The following is a 21,699-nucleotide window of genomic DNA, read 5'->3' as shown; positions in this document are numbered from 1 at the left end:
TCAACAAAAGAGTTTACAAGAATTAAAGGTCTACGTGTGCCCTTTAACTTTTATTAGAAATTACTTCTGCTGTGGTAACTTCGCGGACAATGACATAACAAGTGTAGATTTATTTATTTATTAAAATTTATATACCACTTCATTGTAAAAAACAACAACAATCCACTGTCCATTCGGAGTAGCTCTTTGGGGTCCCAGAGGTCTCAGGTGTCTCTTCCCCATCACCTGCTACCTGATTACTGCATCTGAATAAGGCAGGTATTGATCCTGGTAACTTCTGCATGCCCCTGGAAATTGTCAGAAAATAATACTTTCTGTGGCATGATAAAAATGGGATTCTGTGCCCTTCTGTTACTTGGCACAGATCTGGCAGTCCAACATAAGATGGTGTGTGATAATTTGGAAAATATTTATCTATCTCTTCCTAAATCAGGAAAATATGTGTGTGTTGCCAGGTACACTAATATATGTAAATGTCTCATTGGCCTTGTTCTCATATAATGGTAAACCACAGTTAATAGTTTACTGTGAATCCCTAGCTCTTGGTCACTTGGTTCCATCCTACTGTTGGACTGTGGAACAGACTCCCACAAGAGGTGGTGGACTCTCTTTGCTTTGAAATTTATAAACAGAGGCTGGGTGGGCATCTTTCATATATGGTCTAGCTGAAATTCTTGCATTTCGGGGAGTTGGACGAGATGACCTTTGGATGCCTTCCAACTCCACAATTCTATTATACTATGCTCATGCTCAGAGAAAATAAACTATGACCCTTGGGCTTAACATTATGTCTGAACCAGGCTTCTGGTTGCTTTTACTCCCAAAGAACCAGGATCTATAGCCAAGGTTTGCTCTTGCCTTACTAATCATGGTTTGTTGGAGCAAAACAAACCATAATCTCTGGTTCAGTTGTAATGCTAAGCAAAGGATTGTATTTTGTTTCCTCTGCACACTACCAAAGAGGAGACAAAACAGCCTTGAAAGGTGTGTTAACAGCAAATAACAATTAGCTATGGTTTACCATGACATGCAAACTGGACCAATGAAGACATTGGCACTAATTCACTTGTGTTTTTAGTGCTAAAAGCTGTATAGCAGAAATGATCTTAATATCAATGTAGTTATTTATATTTATTTGTATGCAGCTAATATGTCAGTCTACCGCTTTTATGAAAAACTTATTGTAAGTCAGGAACTATGGCAGTTAATTGAGAAGCATTTTGAGTTTTGGCCATATGAAGATTTCCTTTTAAAACGTTTTTCTCATAGGAAAACTTAAAACCACACTACACCATTCTCCATGGAAACTGACAAAACATTTCCCCCCTATAAATAGCAAGTACTTTTCAGCTCAAATGTATAGCACTTCAAAATGTTACCAATGCTTATTTCATTACAACATTATTGCTATTATAATATGGAACATATTTATTGAATAATTTATCTAAGCAAAGGAATGTCTTCTTTCAGTTCAGGAAAACGCTATATATTAATTACATATGACTCCTGTGCCTTTCTAAGCCCATATGTATAATATTTTAAAACCACTTGTTCATCATTGCATCAAAATGTGTGGAGTTTACGTAGAGAACACAAAGTAAAGCACACATATGTTTTGCTGACAAATGGAGTTCTAAAAAACGCACCAAGAGTAATGATTCTTCTTAATTCTAAGAAAGCTTGCTAGCCATTTGGGAGGCACTACAGTCCTATAGGGATACAGACAGATGTTCCTGCACTCAGCAGTGTCAAATTTCTTTTACTGTAAATGACCATACTAAATACCCTTAAACCAAAAAAGATAAAAGGCTCTGATTTGCTACTCTTTCTTGGGCTACGTCAAGGAATTTACTGTTCTGGACTGCCTGTATATATTATGGGAATGTAAAACAGGCAAAAGGTAAAGGTAAAGGACCCCTGGACAGTTAAGTCCAGTCAAAAGCAACTATGGGGTACAGCACTCATCTCGCTTTCAGGCCAAGGGAGCTGCCGTTTGTCCACAGACAGCTTTCCAGGTCTTGTGGCCAGCATGACTAAACCGCTTCGGGTGCCAACGGGACAACAGTGACGGAAGCCTGAGAGCACGGAAATGCCATTTACCTTCCTGCCACAGTGGTACCTATTTATCTACTTGCACTGGGATGCTTTCGAACTGCTAAGTTGGCAGAAGCTGGAAGAGAGCAACGGGTGCTCACCCCATCATGTGGATTCGAACCACGGGCTTTCCAATCGGAAAGCCCAAGAGGCTTATTGCCTAGTTGCAACTTATTTAGGGAGTATAGGGTTAACTTGCTATGTTTTCAGGCATCTGCTATTGCATGTGTGCAGGACACAACATCTATCCTTGAGGTAGGGGAGAAAGTTTATTTACACAAGCATAAATCCTTGCACTAATGGAACAATTTACCTACTGCTACATTAGATACTGTACAACCCAATCAAATCATCATTATAATATAAATGCCCATGCTCATTGCTGTCCATTTAACATGTGGAAGAAAGGTTGACTATATGAAAGCACTTGTCTTCAAAAGGCACACGATCACATGAAAGAACTGCTTTGGATCCAAGATGACAGTGAAACCTTGCTATGGGGTCTTATGAACAACACTGAACTGGCATAAAAATCAGTCCACGTGTGCTACAACAGCAACCATAAGGAATTCAAAGTTCAACAGCTGTGTAGGCAGGGGTAGGAAAACCTACCACAGTGACAATTAACTTCAAAAAAGAGAACACCACAAAATGCAGACATTAGTTAGAAGATAATTAAAGGGACAGACAAAAAACAGCCATGCCACTTAAGATGCTCACAACAAATGTCTTTCTCCTAATGTTGAAAGACAAAAGGCAATCCCAGAAGGAGCCATCCTGGCTAAATTTTAAGAGGTCAATAATGTTATTCTGTTTGTTTATTTATTTACACTCACTGTTCAACTAACTAGACTTCCACAACAGCTATATATGCCGTTCAAGGTATTTTGATCAAGGCTCCAGGCAGAAAGAAGAAATACTGCCAGCTTCTTCCCCATACAGCAAGGGTGCTAACTACCATCTAAAAAGGGATGTCAAATATTGTTTAGGGATATAAATGATGAGCTTGGAAGTCCCTAGTGCAAATGCCAGCTCAGCTGATGGTCTACAGTAAGGGAATTATTATGGTGACCATACAGTTGTTGCGATAATTATCTGTGAAGTGCTTTGAGCACTTAGGAAAATCTCTCTCTCGCTCTCCATAAATATATAAATAATACACACAAACACACATAATTGGGAGGCAGAGAAAACACTTATCTTCATATCTTCATGTCTTCTGTGCTCTTCCAATTATGCTTTATGTAATTTTCTTTCTGTTTATTGTTTGGCACCTGATTCTTCACAGAACATCCTCTAAGGATCAAATGAGAGCCTTCAAGAATCCCTGCCAATCTACATCACAAGGGTCATCACTTTTGAGTGCCCCTCCTGAACAGTCCCTTTTTGGGGTAATTTTTTTGGTATGTGTTATCATTTCATGTATCTAAAACAGAAACGAATGATATCTATTGAGTCTTGAGGGGTTTGGGACATTAACCTATCAGGCACCAGCAACACTCAACCTCAAAGCAAAACTTTAACCAGTATGTATGCCAAGACCTGCCCACCTATTTCAAAAGTCTGGTGTGGCTTGACAGGAACAGTGAGAGAAGTTGTGTCATCATTCAGACAAAGCCATACCGCAAGGCAGCTTTGTCAACCTGGCACCCTCCAGATGGTTTAGACTGCAACTCCCTTCAGCTTCAGGCTGTGAAAGCTTCTGTATGGTCATCACACCACGTGGGAAGTGGTTGGTGATGATAGTGAGAGGCCATCATTGGATGGGAGAGGTCTAACCATGTTGCTGTCACACTTGACAGGAAACAATATAGTTCACAAGAGCTGTATAAAACCATTTTCTTCAGCTCCTGTGGCATTTTTTTTTTGAAAGTTGCACAAAGAATAGGAGCAATACTTTTTTTGCCTCCCTAGAGGTTGTACTCCCATGTTTTAGGAGACATCGTTAGTAGTGCAATATCTCATGCAGTCTGATTCATGATTTTGGAGCTGAAGCTGATTTTCCAAAGTTGGTGCCTTGGGAGTTAACAAACAAAAAAAGCAAAAGATAGGTTGTTTTCCCCAAAAAGAAATTGTGCACCGAGTGTTTTTGTGAGCTTGGAAATCACAGCTTCCATCACACATAGCTAATTTTACTAGAAATAGCTACATATACCAGCATTTTGGGCTGCTTCCTAAGCAACAAGCACAGAGCTCAGATTACTGCATTCTAGTATGGCTTTTTTGTGTACCCAAAGCTTAGAGAATAACTCCTCAAAACATTTAACACGATATTTCTAGGAGAAAACTAAGTTCCAAGCATCAAGTGGAGGGGGAACTACAAACATTTTTGCGTATTATCTCCCTATAGAACTTGAAGACACTGAACGCTTTAAACTTTCAGTGACTATGTTTAATTGAAATGCAAATTACTTTTTTTGTTATGACCTATGGTCCAAACAAATAAATTCTCTATTGAAAATGTAGCAATTTAGCTTAAAATATCCCAGTTCTGAGTCATATTCTATAAATGCAGATTCTAGTATATGCAAGCTAATGGAGCTGAATGCAACAAGTATAATCAGAAGAATTCTTACAGATGCATTACAGCAGGAAATACTCCTAATTTTACACACAGGAATTTCCTGAATCCAATATGTCATTTATTCCTGGCAAAGTCTCTCCTTTGTCTACGTATACTTCATGTTTTCCGCAAGCAGACCAGCATTAACTTACATAACTAGTGGACATATTTGTGCCAGATTTATCTACTGTGCACAATAAAGGCTAATTACGCATTTCATCTTCTCATTTGAACTCTGGGCTGGATACACTAAGTTTATCTTACTAAATACATTTGAAATGTCAAGATTCTTAAAAAACAAAACACAGTAAGATGTGCTTATGTCCATGGTATGCCAAACAGACATTTAGACAAAAGACTGATTGGTTTTCTATGTAGGGGAAAGGTGAAACACAGAACATTTACACTCAGACAATTCTTTCCAAGGGAGCTCATAATGCTCTAAACTGCAAACTCTGTTGTGAATATTTCTAGGGTCAGATTGATTATGTAAGGCTGCTTATGTTCTGCACGTACCTAGACGATAGAGTTTGGTATTTAGGAAAGCTATATGAAAGCCCCATAGATCACTGAAAAACACTTGGTTTACATGCAGAAGGTCCCATATTTAATCTCTGGTACTTCCATTTATGAAAATCAACTAGTAGGTAATGTGAAAGGCCTGTTGGTAGCTGATGCCTCAAATAAGGGGTAAAGAAAGACAGTCTGGCCTGGCATAAAACAGCTTCCTAGGAACCTACTATTTAATTTGTCTAGTCAACTACTGCCACACTTTCAGAGAGCATTTCTTCAAGATCCTGCACAGAGAGCTTTATTAGTCCTGCTACCTGAGGTTCTTCCAGGAATTAAAACGTGGGAGTTCGTTCTGTGCCTTATCTTAGTGAAGTGATCTTGTTGATGTAGTTAACATCTGTAGTCCAAAGCTCCATGATGTCCACAGGGACCTGGGGATGCATCACTTTCACCCCAGCAGGGCCATCAGATTGAGGATTATGGTAAGGAGATGGGTACTCAGGCCTCATTTGATTATTTGAAAGGGCAATCTGGTATTTAAGTAAATGGCTAAAATCCAAAAGATATATAACAAAATAAGAGGATTATAAAGTTACCTAAAATAAGAGAACACCCAAAACTTAGTTGGATACTACGCTATATGATCCAAACAGGGTTGTTGCAATATGTTTTGTCTTCTTTATTTTATTGTTATTGAAGATTAATGCTACAACCCTGAGATACTTCCTCACAAATAGGCCTCATAATCAATTAGTTTTAAGATGATGGGCCTTCTAAACTTTGTTTTAGAAGAAATAAACATTCAGCGTTCTAAACTGTTACAATATTAATTTGATTGAGTGTTGGTCATTTATTTTGTATTTTATGATTTTATTTTATTTTTTAAGATGTTTCAATTGGTTTTTTTTTGGTGGTTCAAAGGTAGTATTATAAATAAATTGTATGCAGTCACTGCACAAGGCCTTTAAATATGTCAATTTTACAGTTTCTGGGTAGTTCAAGAATAAATGGTATTACAAATAACCAACAGAGTTTGTTAGGAGGAAGTCATACGAGACCAACACAGTTTCTTTATTTAAATAAAGAAGTGGTTTAGCAAAATAGAAAGATGCTAATCATATTTGGATTTCAGCAAGACTTTTAACTTCCTACAAAAGCTTGATATATATGAGTATAAGGTAGATAAACAGTTAGTTGAAAACTGCACTCAGAGAGTAATAATTAACAGATTTTAACTAGATAGTACTCTACTGAAATCAATGGAGTTTGATCAGCAGCAGTACTGGGTGGGATGAAATTATCTTTTGCACAAAATAATCCCATCCACCATCTTAAACAAACTACAGTTTACCCAGTCTTCCTAATGACAAGACAGATCTTTCACTGCATCTAAAAAAGGCAGAAAATGAGGGTTTTCAAACCTACTTGACTTTGCACATATAAAATTACTTTGTAAACACAAATGTTACTGTTTATCTTAATGGGTTCCAAAATAACACACTCAATGTGAAGATTTATTATGGATTAATTATATACTTGAGAATTGCTTAGAAGATGTCACAAAAACTCCCAAGCCTGATTCTTTCCAAATTCTATCATGATTCCTGGTATGTACGGGCACGATTTTCTATGATTAATCACCATTCAGACTTGAACCTCACATTATCACATATCTAACATGTTACTCATCTGAAGAAATGTATGATTAAAAGTACTGAGACTACACCCATGAAAGTGGTCAAAGAGTCCTCCTCCCCAGCTATCACAATTACCAGCAAGAACACAATGAAAATAATGTAGAATTGAACACACAAGACTGTCTGGTTGCTGACAGGCAGCCTTGCACTGTTTTGAACAAAACTAAAGTTGTCATATATCAGAGCAGCAATAATGAAAATAAGTCAGTTCTATTTTCTGAATTTCCCACAATCATCCAAATTCAGAGCGATGAAGGACAAGAATTGCTGACAGAAATGGGTCTACCATTGTGGACTAACAAGTAATGGCTCCTTTGGGAGGAAGGACGGAGTATGGATTTATTTTTAAAAAAGTAATGTACTTCCAGGCCACATACAACTGAATTCTATACCATCTGTCAATCAATAGAGGTTCTGTTTCACTAGATGGCTTGTGTCCAACATACTTGCCAGACCACTACCTATCCCATGACTGATCATGATTTTAAGGTATGGTTTAGACCAGGGGTCTGCAACCTTTAAGACACAAAGAGCCACTTGGACCCGTTTCCAAAGGAAAAAACAACAACTGGGAGCCGCAAAACCATTGCGACATTTAAAACAAATATAACACTGCATATATTGTTTCTTACCTTAATGCAATAATAATAAATAACGTATAGGAGCCAATACAAAGTATAATTAGTAAAAACAACAAGAATAAGTTCTTACTTTTTTGCATTGACTCGGGCGTACCCAGGATCAAAACTGGGGGGGGGGGGGCAAGCCATGGTCGTTCAGGTTGTGACATTTCAGCACGGAAAGGCGAATGAAACCAAAATTTTAGGGAAATTATATATAATCATAGCAGTGCTTTATTACAGTAGTTATTACAATTATTTGCTTGGTTTTTTAAATTTTTATTCTAGTTACATGTCTTATACCAGGGGTGGCCAACTCCCAAGAAACTGTGATCTACTTTCAGCAGTGATCTACCCCCGTTTTTGGGGGTTCAGCTCAAAGTTGTTTGGGGAGGGTATGGTGGGTGGGAGAGAGGGCTTCCCCCTCTAAGATAGGTTGGCAAGCGAACTAATAAAGAAAAAGGGGGGTGGGAATGGAAAAGTGGGGTGGAAAAATATAAATTGGGGGTGGGGTGGGGTGGGGAGGATATCTATTAAAAATATGTAGTAGTTTAAAAAATAAAAATAAAGGGGGGAAATCTTTTTCTTCTTTTTCCTTTTTTTGAAAAGAAAAACAAAAGGGGAAGAGAAAAGAAAAAGGGGGGATAGAGGGAGAAAAGGGTAATAAAAATTCAAATAGAGTGGCTGCAGCAGCTGTGGGGGGTGTTGGTTTGTTTTTCGTTTGTTTGTTTGTTTTAAAAATGGGATTTCTCCCCTTGGATTAAAAAAGGAGGGGAGGAAGAAAAAGAGAGGGGGGGTGGGAGAGCAAGGCAAAAAGCCAAAAAGCAAAAAACAGGTTTGAGGGGGGGGGAATTGCGCTAGGCACTGCAGCGCGCCGGCCTCGGGGCTCCGGGCCCTTGGGGCTCCGGGCCCCCGAGCCGCCCTTGGGGCCGTCGTTGAGCATGTACACCGCCCGCAGCGAGCGCTGGCGAAGCACTGGTTGGCGGAGGTTTCTGAAGCAGCCCGGACGTTTTTGCCGCTGCCGCCCCAAAGCAGCTCTACTTCATCCTGTCGGCGACCATCACCGCCCTCCCGTCACGGCGACGCCTGGCCCGCCTGCTCCGCCCTCCGCGTGACTGCTTTGAAAAGGATTCCACCCGACAGGGGCCGCTCAGAACAGGGGCCGCTCCAATCGCCGCCACCACCTCCCGCCGCCTTTATTATCCCGACTCTTTTCTCTCTCTCTCTCTCTCTCTCTCTCTCTCTCTCTCAATAACTCGCAAAGCCCAGCTCCTTCTTCTCCCCGCCCTAACGCCACCCTCATTGGCACGTTCCCCTCAAACAGGAACAGGCATCGCGGCGGCTCATTGGCCGGATGAAGCGTCGCTCTCCCGTGCCCGCCTCCCGCCTTCATCCTCAGTGGCTACCTCGGCGGTAAGGCCCCGGCTCCGAGCCTATGCGCCAAGGCGGGCGATCTGTCATGCCAATCGGCACGCCGAGGTGGTAAAAGCTCAGCCCTCCCCACACGCTTATTGGTGTGAAGAAGTCGCTTCCTCTCTCTGGGAGTGGTCAAGGTGGACAACAATCTTGGGTCTGTCCTCGGGAACCCCGAGAGGGCTGAGAAAGACCACCCAGCTGTTCAACGTTGATGCGGATTATTCATGGGTTTTTTGGCCCTTTTTTTGCCGATAACCATTTAATTATTATTGAAAGGGCATTGAAAGGGGGCATGCCGGAGCCGCGGGAGACCTGTCAGAGAGCCGCATGCGGCTCCGGAGCCGCAGGTTGCTGACCCCCGGTTTAGACCGATCCTTAGGCACAATGAGACATGAAGGACAAGTCTGAGCATCTTTTGGAAACACTGTTTTTAAATCAGGCAGAGATTTTGGTGGCCTGAGTTAAGGTTGCAGCTGAGCAAGATTTCAACCTTTAAATTTTTATTTACACATTCATTTTGAATTTTTCCTATTACTTTTAACATTTTAAGCATTAGAAATCTACTAAACCAAGAACAAATTCTGAGTTTTCTAAAACTGCAGAATTGTCCTGCTTAGTATAAAAGATTCTTATTGCCACATAGGCAGTGCTTAGTAGCGCTAGAATAGCACCAGCTTTTACTAGGTACAACTAATACCCAGGACAAAAGAGCTTCTCTCTTTCTATTCTTCCCTTTTTGTGCTCAAAAAGATCACAGCTTACATGTGGCTCCATGCCCATATACTCAAATACTTAAGTCACACACCTATGCCTCTGGAGATGGATGCTTGAATGCGTGGGAGGCAGAGCTCAAGAAAAGGTAGGTTAGGCAGGTTGGCAATATATACACTTGAGCAAACTTCAAATTCATTCCAGACAACTATTCTAGTGCTCAATCGAGTCACATACCCCAAACATGATGCTCAGAACACCCCAAGTGTATAACTGGGATACAGTTGGCCATATGCCTTGCCACCGCCCCCGCACCTTCCTCACCTGACCACGTTGGGATGCTCAAATGTTTCCAGATGCTTCAATACAGCCACCTCACGTATGGTGGAAAGTGGCATCCCCTCTTCGCTTGTCTGCACCCGCACCCTCTTCAGTGCTACAAAACGTCCACCATTTTTCAGATCCCGGGCCTTGAACACCTTCCCGTAGGCTCCTTCACCAATCTCAGCTACACATTCATATTGTTGATCAGCTAGGGTCATGCTGTCCTTCTCCATGGTGACACCACTTTCCTTTTCCCTCAGTTCCTTTCTGTGGTGTTTCAGGTGCTTGTGGCTGTTACCCTCGTTCCCTATGTGCAAATCAGTCCTTAGTTGTTATTGGAACAGGGTGTCCAGATATTTTGACAGATGGGCCAGCCTGCAGGATGGTTCTTGCACCCTTCCACGTGAGCCTTCTTGCTTAGCCAGTGGCAATTATCTTGTAGTCTTTGGAATCATTGTCTTTGTAAAGCTAATGAGATCTAAGGGACAAAAAAAAAAAAAAAAAAACCACCAAAGAGAACATAATTAGTATTAGGAGTATCTCTCCACCGGCTTCCATAATAGAATATTACCATTAAACACTTCATCTGCACATTTAGTTGGCATATGTAATACAACTGGCTTGCACACATTTAAATGAAATAAGCACTTTAAACAGTGCAATTACAAGAGGCAATGGGATGCAGATCAAGGGGACAGAATATTTGTGCTCTGTGAACTGAATTAAGTTAAATGTTACACTTGAACTTTATTATAAAAATTTAGAAATGTGCATTCTGCAATTCATTCAGAATAATTTAGTCTGGTTCCAGAAATAAACAACCATCATTAAAAACATGGCAGGTAAAGCAGCAGCAGATTAAAAAACAAGCATAGCAAAATGGCAGAAAACTAACAAATCAAAGGCACATTGAAACAAACAAGTATTCCATAGATAGCAAAAAAATTGAAAAGAGAGGTAGCCTGACAGATCTCCATAGGAGTTTATTCCACAGTCTTGGTGCACCAATTAAAACACCCTGTCAGGAGTGCCTGCTTGTCTGATCTCAAGTAAGAAACTGGCATGTTATTTAAAAGAACTGGCAGTGTTAGGCAGGTGTGGGGAGGTATGTGTGTCTCATTAGGTCTTCATCTGATAACAGAAGACCTAAAGAATCCTAGACATATTTCTGTGCTTCAGCAGATGCAACTGCCTGTTAACAAATTGTTCTCTTGCAAATAAGTTTTTTTTAATGTTTTTCCATGTTGTACAATGCTATGCTAGGGAGAAATTCCCGTCCTTGCCCTAAACCTGTGGGGTGGCTGAATGGCACAGAAAGTATTGCATGGCTAGGAAGCAACTAAACATGCTTGTCTGGATAAGCAGTAGTTCCTGGTTCCATAAAGATAAACCATGGTTAGCTGAAAATGGAAGCAAATGTTTCTAACCTCCTCCACGCAGCTAAATCTAAATGGGGAGCAATGATGTACAAGTTCAAGGCTAACTGGGGTTTGCTGTTATAAATGAATTCACAGACAACCAACAAAGCACAGTTAGGGTCACTGCTCTGCCTCAAGGGGACTGTCCAGCAATAACCAGAACACCAAGTCAGGGGCTACAGTGCTACCAGCTAAGGAGCCAGAAAAAGTTCCTAAGCCAGATGTTGGTGATCAGATCATTAAACCTGGCCAACAGGTGCCCACTGAAACAGCTCCCAAAAGCATCTTCATCTGGTCTGAGGAACCAAGTGCCCCCCACAGTATCACACCAGACCAATGGTGCAATATATTTTTGGCGATTCAAAAACATTCTTATATTAAGAAACACGCCAAGTGGGAGGCCATGGAAAGCGGGAGAAGTGTCTGTCTTCATGCTAGAGTTGGCCTTTTAAGATACTCTAGTTTTCCACAAGGGGACAATTACCTTTTATCCACACTTTCCGTGTCCAAGCAGATTTTTTCTGGGGTGAAAAAAGAGTACTTAGACATAAAGCTTTAAAGCATGGGCCTGTGCCTGAAAAGTGTGGGGCAAAATGTTAAGTGTTGATAAGACCTGAGCTAAGATGGAGTGGACTGCTGCTTCCAACCCTTGTTGGAGCGAGTTGCTCACTAGGAGCTATCCGTGGTGCTGCAACAACCAACCTGTGTTGCTGTCTTTCCCAATGGACACCTCCCGAGTCCTAACCAGATGGAAAATTAAGCAGACAAGCACCACTAAACCGTGGTTTGCCTATTACACGCCTGAAAGTTGAAACCAAAATGTGGGTTTCCTGCTACATCTAAGCCAAGTCACAAACACAAATCAGCAATAAATATACAAAAATATACTTAATACACCAGGAAAAACAACAGCACAAGCTGTACCCTTAAAACCCCAAACCCCAAAGGTTTGATGAAATAAATTTTTTATAAAAAATCCACCTAGGATTTTACAAACAAAGAGAAAGACCTCTTGGAATTCAGGTCCAGGGTCACTACAGAAAAAAAAGAAAACAAACCTGTTTCTTGTGAAATACAACCTACCATTCAGAATGGACAGAACCTGGATGACTTCATCTGCAGGTTTCAATTCTCAAGGGACAACACATAGAATCATAGAATAGAATCATAGAGTTGGAAGAGACCACAAGGGCCATCCAGTCCAACCCCCTGGACTAATCAGAATAAGACACTTCCTGGGTAATCAGAATACTGTGTTTTAGGGCTTTATAGGGCAAAACCCATCACCTTAAATTGGGCTAAGAAACAAATTGGTAGCTGCCTAGTGCCTCATGCCAGCTAAAGTTTCTGAAACATCTTCAAGGGTAGACCCATGTACCGGTAATCTAATCAGCAAGTCAGTATAACATGCATGACAAGTGTCCAGATCCACCATCTCAGACTAAATAGAAAGGAGTTGGGCTTGGATTTAGTCTGAGACCATTTCAGCAACTGCTTGCACAACTGGCAGTACTTGACAAAAACTTTAGGACGCATGGCTCACGATGACCATGAGTACTTAAATTCTGAACATGAATTATTAACTAGCCAGATATAAAGTTTCATTTTTTTTAATCATGCAATTGATTTTTCATTGCTGATATAATCCTCATCCCATTTTTTTAGCTACTCACAAAAAGCTGCATCAGTAAAGCATGAGTTTTACATTAATATTATGCTCTTTCAGATTAGGTAATATATAATCGCTGTAGTTCCATTTATTGGATTGAAAACTGAATATATATATTTTTTTTTTTATAAGAATTTATTGACATTTTTACTTATAACAACATACAACCTTAACCACACCTACATTTATACACATACAAAACAAATACAATTACACATCTTATACAAAAATTGCCATGATTTTTCTTCTTAATTAGACATCTACAAAAAAAAAAAAAATTTCTTTTTCCAATCTTGACAGTTGACTTCCCCTGCCTTTTCACCTTCGAGTTTATATCCATAATCTACTTTTTAACCTCTTCATTTAAAAAAAAAAATTAAACTTAATTATATATATAAAGTAAAACATTCATCTTAATCTTCATCTTAGTCTTAATCATCTTAATCTATAAACTTAAACCACTTAAAATGACTTCATTTATACTACATCCTTATAAGTCCTCACAAATCATCCTCATCAAATCTATCTCTTCTATCCTTTGAACTGCTGCTGATAACATAAAAACTTGAAATATCTCTTTTCATATTCAAACAAATAATAAAACAAACTATTGTTGACAGTGTTCACCCTCCGATTTCAAAATACCATAACAGATTGCTTTAGATTTTACTTAATACTTCACCCCACACCCCCTCTGTCCATTCTTCTTCTCCTGATGGCATCAGCACTGAACTTCCATGCAACTTCCCTCTCCCAACGTCCACAGATCCAGGCACAGTCCAAAGCTCTCCTTGCCACGAGCTCCGAGGTATCCAACTCTCCCTCTCTCAGCTTCTCCGGTTCTTTGTAGCATTCCTTTTCTTCTTGTAAATACCTTAATTCTCTGTCCCTGGCCCCCGAGCTCACACCTCGGGGATTGGATATAGCAAATCTTAACATCGCCTTGGGGCTGCCACCCCCAACAAGCGAATTTCTTCTCCGAAGTAGCTCATTCATTTCTTCCCATCTTTCCATCCATCCTCTCAGCTCTTTGACAAGATTTCCTTCCAAAGTGTCAAAAGTTTTGTTAGCCTCCTCTGTGGGCAGTTGGTTCCATTTCAGACCCCCACACAAGACTTTGACTTTTCTGTAAATTAGTTCCACCTTCAAGGCCGTGAGCCTTTGTTCATCTGTTAGTCCAGAGTTCAATACCAGTTCAAGGACGAAACCCAGCATACTGGCAGAGGAGGAGGAAGTGGGTATCATATTTCTTCTCCTGTCTCTTTGTTCGTCGCCATTTTCCTAAGCTGGAGCGCAAACACCGCAACTTTAAATAGAGATATTTTCCGCTAGTTAGCTTCCCAAGAAAAAAGTTTGCCAGTCTCATGTATCGATTTTAGATACTTTATAACCAGTTCTGTGGCAGCAATCCCTCAAATTGGTTAATTTCTTAGGCTCGAAGGGAGGGAGGCAGGCTGCCTTTCTCCTTCCCCCCGGATCGTTCCAAAAACACGATTTCTGCCAAGATTATTTACTCACGACCACCGGGTTCCTTTAGCTCCATTCTTCACAGGTAGAACTTGGACGCTCACCGCGGGCTTTGCCGCCGCATTTGCATCCCGGTTGGGGCATATCCCCGTAAGCCCGGCTCCGTTGTCCCTTCACCCCCACTCCCCCTTTACAGGGGGGTAGGGGAAGGGTTCGGAGCCTCCGCGGGCACAGCCGGGGAGCCCAGGGTGCGGGACGCTCTTCCCGCACCCCAACCGGAGCCGCGCGCTGCGGTAGCGCGGCTCCTAACCCCCGGGATGGATCGGGCGCCTCGCAGCCGAAGCAGCCCCGACCACCCGCTATGGCGTCGCCAGCCGGAAGTCCGAAAACTGAATATATTTTGTTAATTTTATCATTTGTGGCTAAAAATGGAGCACAATCCAAGCAACGTTAAGCACTGTTAAATTTTACTGCTTTAAGTGGTAGAAATTTAATCATGGCAGAGTGTTTAACATTCCCACTGCAGCCTGCAAGACTTCTAATGCTGTATCTTGCCCTATTATGATAAAAAATAATAAATTGTTTTTATGTAAACAGATATATATATTTTTAGGACCATAAGACGCACCTCGTATTTAAAGGAGGGAAACAAGAAAAAAAATATTCTAACTCAAAACTGGCAGTGGCTGCAGAGGAGGAGGAGAAAGCAGCTTTTGGGCTGCACATTCCTCCTCCACAGCCGCCGCTGTCAGCGGCAAAAGGGCGGGGGGGAACGTTCCTCCTTCCTCCCTCGCCCCTTTGCCGCTGGCTTTAAAACCAGCTGGGGAGAAGGAGAGGATGCTATGGTCCATCCCTTCTCCCCAGCTGGCTTTAAAGCAAGCAGGGGGAGAACCGCTAGCGCCGCACAGAGCATCAGGGTGGCTCTCCCCTTCCGGGCCACTGGTCCCGCCCCCCGCTGCCTCTCACTGCGTTCAGCGAGAGGCAGGGGCAGCAGCATCTGCAGCGGGACCAGCAGCCTGGAAGAGCTCCTTCTGGCCACTGGTCCCACCGCCGCCCCCTCCTTTGCTCCATAAGACGCACAGACATTTCCCCTTACTTTTTAGGAGGGAAAAGGTGCGTCTTATGGAGCGAAAAATACGGGTGTGTGTGTGTGTGTGTGTGTGTGGATCTACTAACTGGTGTGTCCCTTGTCCTTAACCACTTTTCCCTCTAATCTAGCCTTCACTCTTTTCTCCATACAGCCTTCCTCACAGATCTGCTTGCCCTTGTCATACACAGCTTTCTTTTTAAGTACTGTGCGAATTTGCAAGTCTGTATTTCACACAAGTTTCTCCTTCCCTCAACCTTCTGCATCCCTCTTCTAGTCTACCCTATTTCTGGGCTCTCTGACTTTTTGCCTTCTTATATCATTGGTTCTCTTCTCACTTTGTTTCCTTCCCACCTTTCACCTTCTCTTCCTAGCACCCATGAGTTGCCAAAAGATCCTGCCTCCATGTAATGGATGTAGTCTTCCTACCCCCCAATGTAGGCTTTCATTTCCCATATTTTAAGCTCAACTGACAGCACTTTGTTGCTGACAACTTCTTGAACAATTCAAAAGTTTATGAAGAGTCCATGACATTGCAGCAGCTTATCCAATAGCTAAATGGCACATTTTAGCTGATTAGGAGTATCAAGTTAAAATCAAGTGTGCCTTCTTTGGAACTTTAGGTAAAACACTCAATTTTATATCATAGAAATATCTCTGTCCTGAACTTTTTGATATGTGGACGACTGCTGTGTAAATGCAACATGTTCCACCATGAGCTTCTGAGGATTTTGATTAGAGGTCTTTTGGCTTCAACTAACTTCACTGACCTAAAATTCCCAGAATTCTTGGAAATAAGAATGATCAAGTTTATAATGTGGACATGCCCTGTCATGCCTTGTTCTATAGAGATGTCATCAGTATGCTAGAAGTGGAAGAGAAAAACTAGAACTGTGATTCTACATATCCTTATCTAAGAATTAACCCTAATGAAAACAGTGGGGTGCTTCTGGGTAAACATGCGTAGAATTGGGCTGCAAGTGTCACAAACTGGGCAGGGACAGAAACATAGAAGAGGCATATGTTAAATTTTCACAACGCCATGCTAAGAGCATTTTGCGAATTGTATGAAGCATCCATATGCACCATGAGATGAAAGGGAACTTGGTGAAGTGAAGGAAGGTTAAGAATAAGAACATAAGAAGAGCCTGCTTGACCAAGCCAATGGCTCATCTAGTCCAGCTTTCTGTTCTCACAATGGCCAATCAGATGCTTGTTGGAAGCCTGCAAATAAGACACGAGTGCAATAGCACTCAGCCCACCTTCCATTCTCAGCAACTGGTATTGAGAGGCAAGATGCCTCTGACAGAGGATGCAGTACATAGCCATCATGGCTAGTAGCCGTTGACACCTAACAGAACTACAATAATGTTAATTGATATGAACTAGATGAAGGTGCAAACAATTCTAAGAACTGGGTAGATGCTACGCATTGTGAAATGAGTAGAGAACATATCAAGATGGATATCTTATTTATATCTTATCATGGTGTGTTAAAGAGCCCTTAAGTAACCAGCGGTTCAGGACTCCTTATGGAACTGCAGTAAGGCACAGAATGTATGTAACAGTGGTTTAACATGTTGTAGAATGGACATTTACGCTCATGAGAGAACTCAACTGAATGAATCAGATAACTGGGAAGCTCTCCCATTGCACTAACAGCACGGCAGTTAAACAGTGGTTTAACATGTTGTAGAATGGACATTTACGCTCATGAGAGAACTCAACTGAATGAATCAGATAACTGGGAAGCTCTCCCATTGCACTAACAGCACGGCAGTTACCACTTATCAGCGCCCACATTTTAGACTTGTTCACATATTGGTTTATGGTAGGGATAACTATTATCTCCAGAGAAACCACATTGTTTCTTTCTGGTGCTCACATATTTTGCTTACAAATGTTTGTGATAACGTTAGTGGTGTCAATGTCTGAAAGTCTTATACCCAAATGACTGTGACCATTCAGCGGCAAGGAAGATGCCATATGAAAAAGACAATAGATAAGAAACAACTATCAATTGCTATCTACTCACAGACATAAAGATCAATGTGAACAAAAACACTTAGCAAGACAGGACGATTACCATAAAAGACCCACATGTTTAGGTGTTTGCTTCAACATTTTCCTTCTCTTTGCCCAGTTCAATATTGATGAGCAATAATAGTTCTGTCTGGAGCATGGCTAATACCTCATCTATCTATATTCTCTATATTTCAAAAGCTTACTTAGTAGAAAATTACTAATCACTTTCACCAATTTTTTATCCAAACTAAGACAATCGCATTCTGGTTGGATTTATTTAGAAAAATCACATTTACATTTACTCACCAATTCTCACACATGGATGAGAACCAGCACACAGCATAAATGCATTTATTGAAATAACTGAGATCTTTATTCTAGTTTGTACCTGTACTGAATTGATTTTATGTATATTCTGTTGTTGTTTTAAAGTGTGTGTGTGTGTGTGTGTGTGTGTGATTTCATACATGCAATTGGTTTAACTTTTTATATATGTATCTGTTTCATATATATTTCCATTATGTTGTAAATTGCTTTGCGAAGCAATTCATACATTAAATACGGTAAATTGTCTGCCTCATGATCTTGGCAGTGAAGTCAAGCATGATTCAAATTGTGTTGGGAACAAAACTGTATTATTCTGAAAACTGGTCTTTGGGGTGCTTAAATAATGGTAAAGAGGATGGCATGCTAATTTTAGTCTTCACAGGTGACCAGAACAGATCAATACAAAATTGAGACTTTTTCTGTGGTAACTATAGACACTGTATTTCTGTTCTGAAATGCAATTATTTGACATATTTTTAAAAAAACCTTCAATTGTGTGATATAGTTCTTATTTTGACATATTATTTTAGCCCTACATTATCACTTCTATTTGGGGGATACGAAGCTGCCTTATGCCAGGTCAAAATACTTGTTTAACTAGCCCAATACTGTATTGTCTGCTTTGGCAGGCAGCAGCTTTCCACAGTCTCAAGCAGAAGCCTTTCCCATCACCTGCTACCTCTTTTTAAAACCTGAGATGCCAGAAATTGAATTTGGGACTTTCCACATAAAAAGCATGTGCACTACCACTGGGCTATGGTCCTCTGTGAAAATAGTTTTCTTGCATTTCACATGTGTGTGTAATTTCATTTTTAGTAACATATTGCGTTATATGACATTCGAAGACCATGTAACTGTGTGTGTGTGCGTTCAACCTCTGGCTTAGTGCTATTACCCAAGCTTTGGAAACATCTGAGTAACAATGACAACAGTTATTCTAGAGTAACTGCTCTATGATAGCCTTAGAGCAATCTCACATGTGGCATGTGTAAAAGCACCTTTGAGCCTATATTTTGCTATTTGTCTAAATGCATCCATGTTTCTAAGGTGGATGCAAAACAGAAGCCTTTTTCAACCTGAATGCACATTCTTACCAAAGCACACTTTACATCTGCATCACACGTGCAAGAAACAAAAAACTAAACAAAAAAAACCCAACTCAAGACTTAGATATGAAAATTATTTTTAAAGCACCCGGAAATATGCCAGAAACAATGAACAACTGAGCACTGTCAGCAGCAGAGCCTAAATTTGAAATGGTAGGTGTACACTTCACATTATGCCTTCCTTGAGCCAGCATTATAGCGGCCAGCTAACCAGTTAGTAACTGCCCACAGAAATAAGTCCAGTCATGTGAACAAGGTACCATCTAGCAAAGTGGCTGCTTACACTATTCCCTCCCCCCACCCTCCAAGTTATGGAAGTAACTGCTGTGACCACCTGCGCCATTTTCAGCTGGGAAGGCCAAAGAAAGAAAGAAAAGCCTGTTGAGCAGTAACATTTTGACAACCCATCCCATAAACCTGTGGCCTATTGTGGCTATTTTATAGTCAGGCACTGGTACCCACGTGCATGTTAAACGCCTCTCTCTCTCTGTGTGTGTTATTCCCAGATTATTTATTTATATTTATATCCCACTTTTCCTCCCACCACGGAACTTTCCATGCTGCCTCCTATCGAGGACACCGCTTTAGCTTCCAAGCAAGGTTGGCTGCTGCCTCGTTTACCTTCACACCATGCCCTGCTGGGCTTGAAATTGAGGTCCCGGCATTCTGACACGCACAGACACACACACATATATAGATATATACTGGTATATACCAATTTTTTAAAAAAATAATAATTAAAGAATTTAAAATTAAAAAAAAACCTGAGGTGGACAAAACGAAAAGCGTCGCGTGCCCAGCAAAGCGAAAAGTGGCGACTGCAGAGGCGGCCGGTGGGGAGGGGAAGGAAAAAGCTCCACGTGCCCCCGAGCGAGCGAAGAAGAGGATCCTCTGAGGGAAGCGCCTTGTCAGCCAATAGAAACAGAGAACGGCCCGGGGGAGGGCGGGGCCGCTGGGTGCCTCTGGGATGGAGGTCGCCCCCAACCGACCAGGCGGCCTCTGCCTGCGTGTCTGTGTGAGGTCGGGAACGCGGGGCGCGCAGGGGGGGGGGAGCTGCGTGTGGGGGGTCGCCAGGGGGCGGGGCCTGCGCGGCAACACCGCCGCGCCTGCCTGCCTGCCTGCCTGCGGCGAGGGATCCCGCAACCCCGGAGAAGACTCGCTGCAAGGGAGCTGCGCGAGGAGCCGCTACCGGAGGCTGCAAACTGGCCGGTCGGCAGTGGAAAGTTACCGGTCTCTTATAAGAAACGCACATCCTGGTGCGGGTGGGGTTTTTTTTTTTTTTTTTGTTAATTTCCTCCCTCCGAGCTCCTTTTCGAGCTCTGTTAACATCGCAACTTTCCCCCCCCCTCCCAAGTCACATGAAGAATGCATGCGCGAGCCTGATGCCCTGCGTGCTCGCCCGGCCGCCTTGCAACTGCACGGCAAAAGCAGGCGAGCCCCTTCCCTAAACATTTCTGCAACCCCCCCCCCACACCCTAACTGGAGGAATCGGGAGGGGTGGGGGTGGCCGAGTATGCCTGGTAAGCGATTTCCACAAGAACAACGCCTCCCCGGGCGGGCGAGCAGCCCCCACCCCCCAAAATTCTCAGACCAGGATCAAGACTCTCCAGAATGCTCGCATGAGTCCTCATTCACCCACCCACATCCATGCACGCACACACACACACACACACACCCGCCCTTCGTGGCATTTCATAGAAAACGTGCTCGAGGACCACCCCAAAGCAGCTCCCTTATACAGCATGCACGCAATGGGAGAAAAGCAGAATAAGTTTTTTTTTTCCCCTCCAGGATGGGTGTATGGGCTCGATCCGGCACAATCTACAAATTAATAAGGAATGTCTGAAAAGCGGAGAGCGAGGGGGGGCATTCCTGTTCCCACCCCCTTTTCTCTCCACCCCCACCCCCCAAATAGGAAACTAGTGGAGCATTAAGTTACAGGGTCTACACAGGAGAGCACATGGGCACTTTCCAAAGTACCTGATATTGCTCTGGAACTGCCTCGGTCTTCAGAAAGTGATCTCCAGGAGAGCTGGGGTTTAAAAAAAAAAAAAGGAAAAGGGAGGGGGTGAAATAATGAAAAACAAAACAAGAAAAGATGGGGGAGAGGTTTCCCCCCTCTTTTTTTCCTTAAATAATCAGCATCTCATAAGAATGATGGGTCCAAGCAGCAGCACCGAACTGGATTCGAAGCGTTCACATGGTGATGGTGGCTGAGGTTGCAGGCTCAGGTCTCGGCAGGCACCGTGGCAGGGCCACACAGGTAGTCGCAGCGTCTCCTCTGGGGCTGTGCCTCTGCCCTGAGTTCGCATCTTCCTGCAAGCGGTAGGGCAGGCTGCACCTTAATGCACAGAGGATCTCGCCTCCTCCCCCTCCCTTGGGGGGGGGAGAGAAGAAGAGGAGAGAGAGAGAGAGACTTGTGCTAACTATTCTGGGGCTGATCAAAGCCTTGCAGCGAGAGTGCGGGGCTCTTACACCAGCTCTCCACGCTGCCTGCCTGCTGCCACTCTTCCTGCCGCCGCTTCTTCTCTCTTCTCTCTCTCTCTCTCTCTCTCTCTCTCTCTCTCTCTCTCTCTCTGCTCCTGTGCTCAGTCTGTGCTCAGTCTGGGAGCAGCAGCAGCAGCAGCAGGAGTAGAAAAGTTTCCCCCCACCTCGCCTCCAC

The 21,699-nt window shown here is 42.4% G+C and overlaps 1 protein-coding gene across 2 annotated transcripts in view; it reads right to left on the bottom strand.

Annotated features, from left to right (window-relative positions):
• The window catches only part of CDK6 (cyclin dependent kinase 6), a 98,850-nt gene extending 77,763 nt beyond the window's left edge, over positions 1 to 21,087 (bottom strand). Inside the window, exons 1-2 of one of the 2 annotated variants that reach the window (XM_033165765.1) lie at positions 21,018 to 21,087; positions 9,939 to 10,416 (exon numbers count right to left, since the gene is read on the bottom strand). In XM_033165765.1, coding sequence (XP_033021656.1) covers positions 9,939 to 10,171 — 233 coding nt within the window. In that variant the 5' untranslated portion in view covers positions 10,172 to 10,416; positions 21,018 to 21,087. Of the gene's footprint in view, positions 1 to 9,938; positions 10,417 to 19,658; positions 19,728 to 21,017 lie in introns of those variants that run through there. The other variant, XM_033165766.1, reaches the window with a different exon arrangement.
• Between the last annotated feature and the right edge of the window lie 612 nt (positions 21,088 to 21,699).

The sequence above is a fragment of the Lacerta agilis genome, chromosome 12, assembly GCF_009819535.1.
Source record: "Lacerta agilis isolate rLacAgi1 chromosome 12, rLacAgi1.pri, whole genome shotgun sequence".
Classification (NCBI taxonomy): Eukaryota; Metazoa; Chordata; class Lepidosauria; order Squamata; family Lacertidae; genus Lacerta; species Lacerta agilis.
The sequence above is the reverse complement of the archived record's forward strand: the minus strand, read 5'-3'. Positions and strand labels throughout refer to the sequence as shown.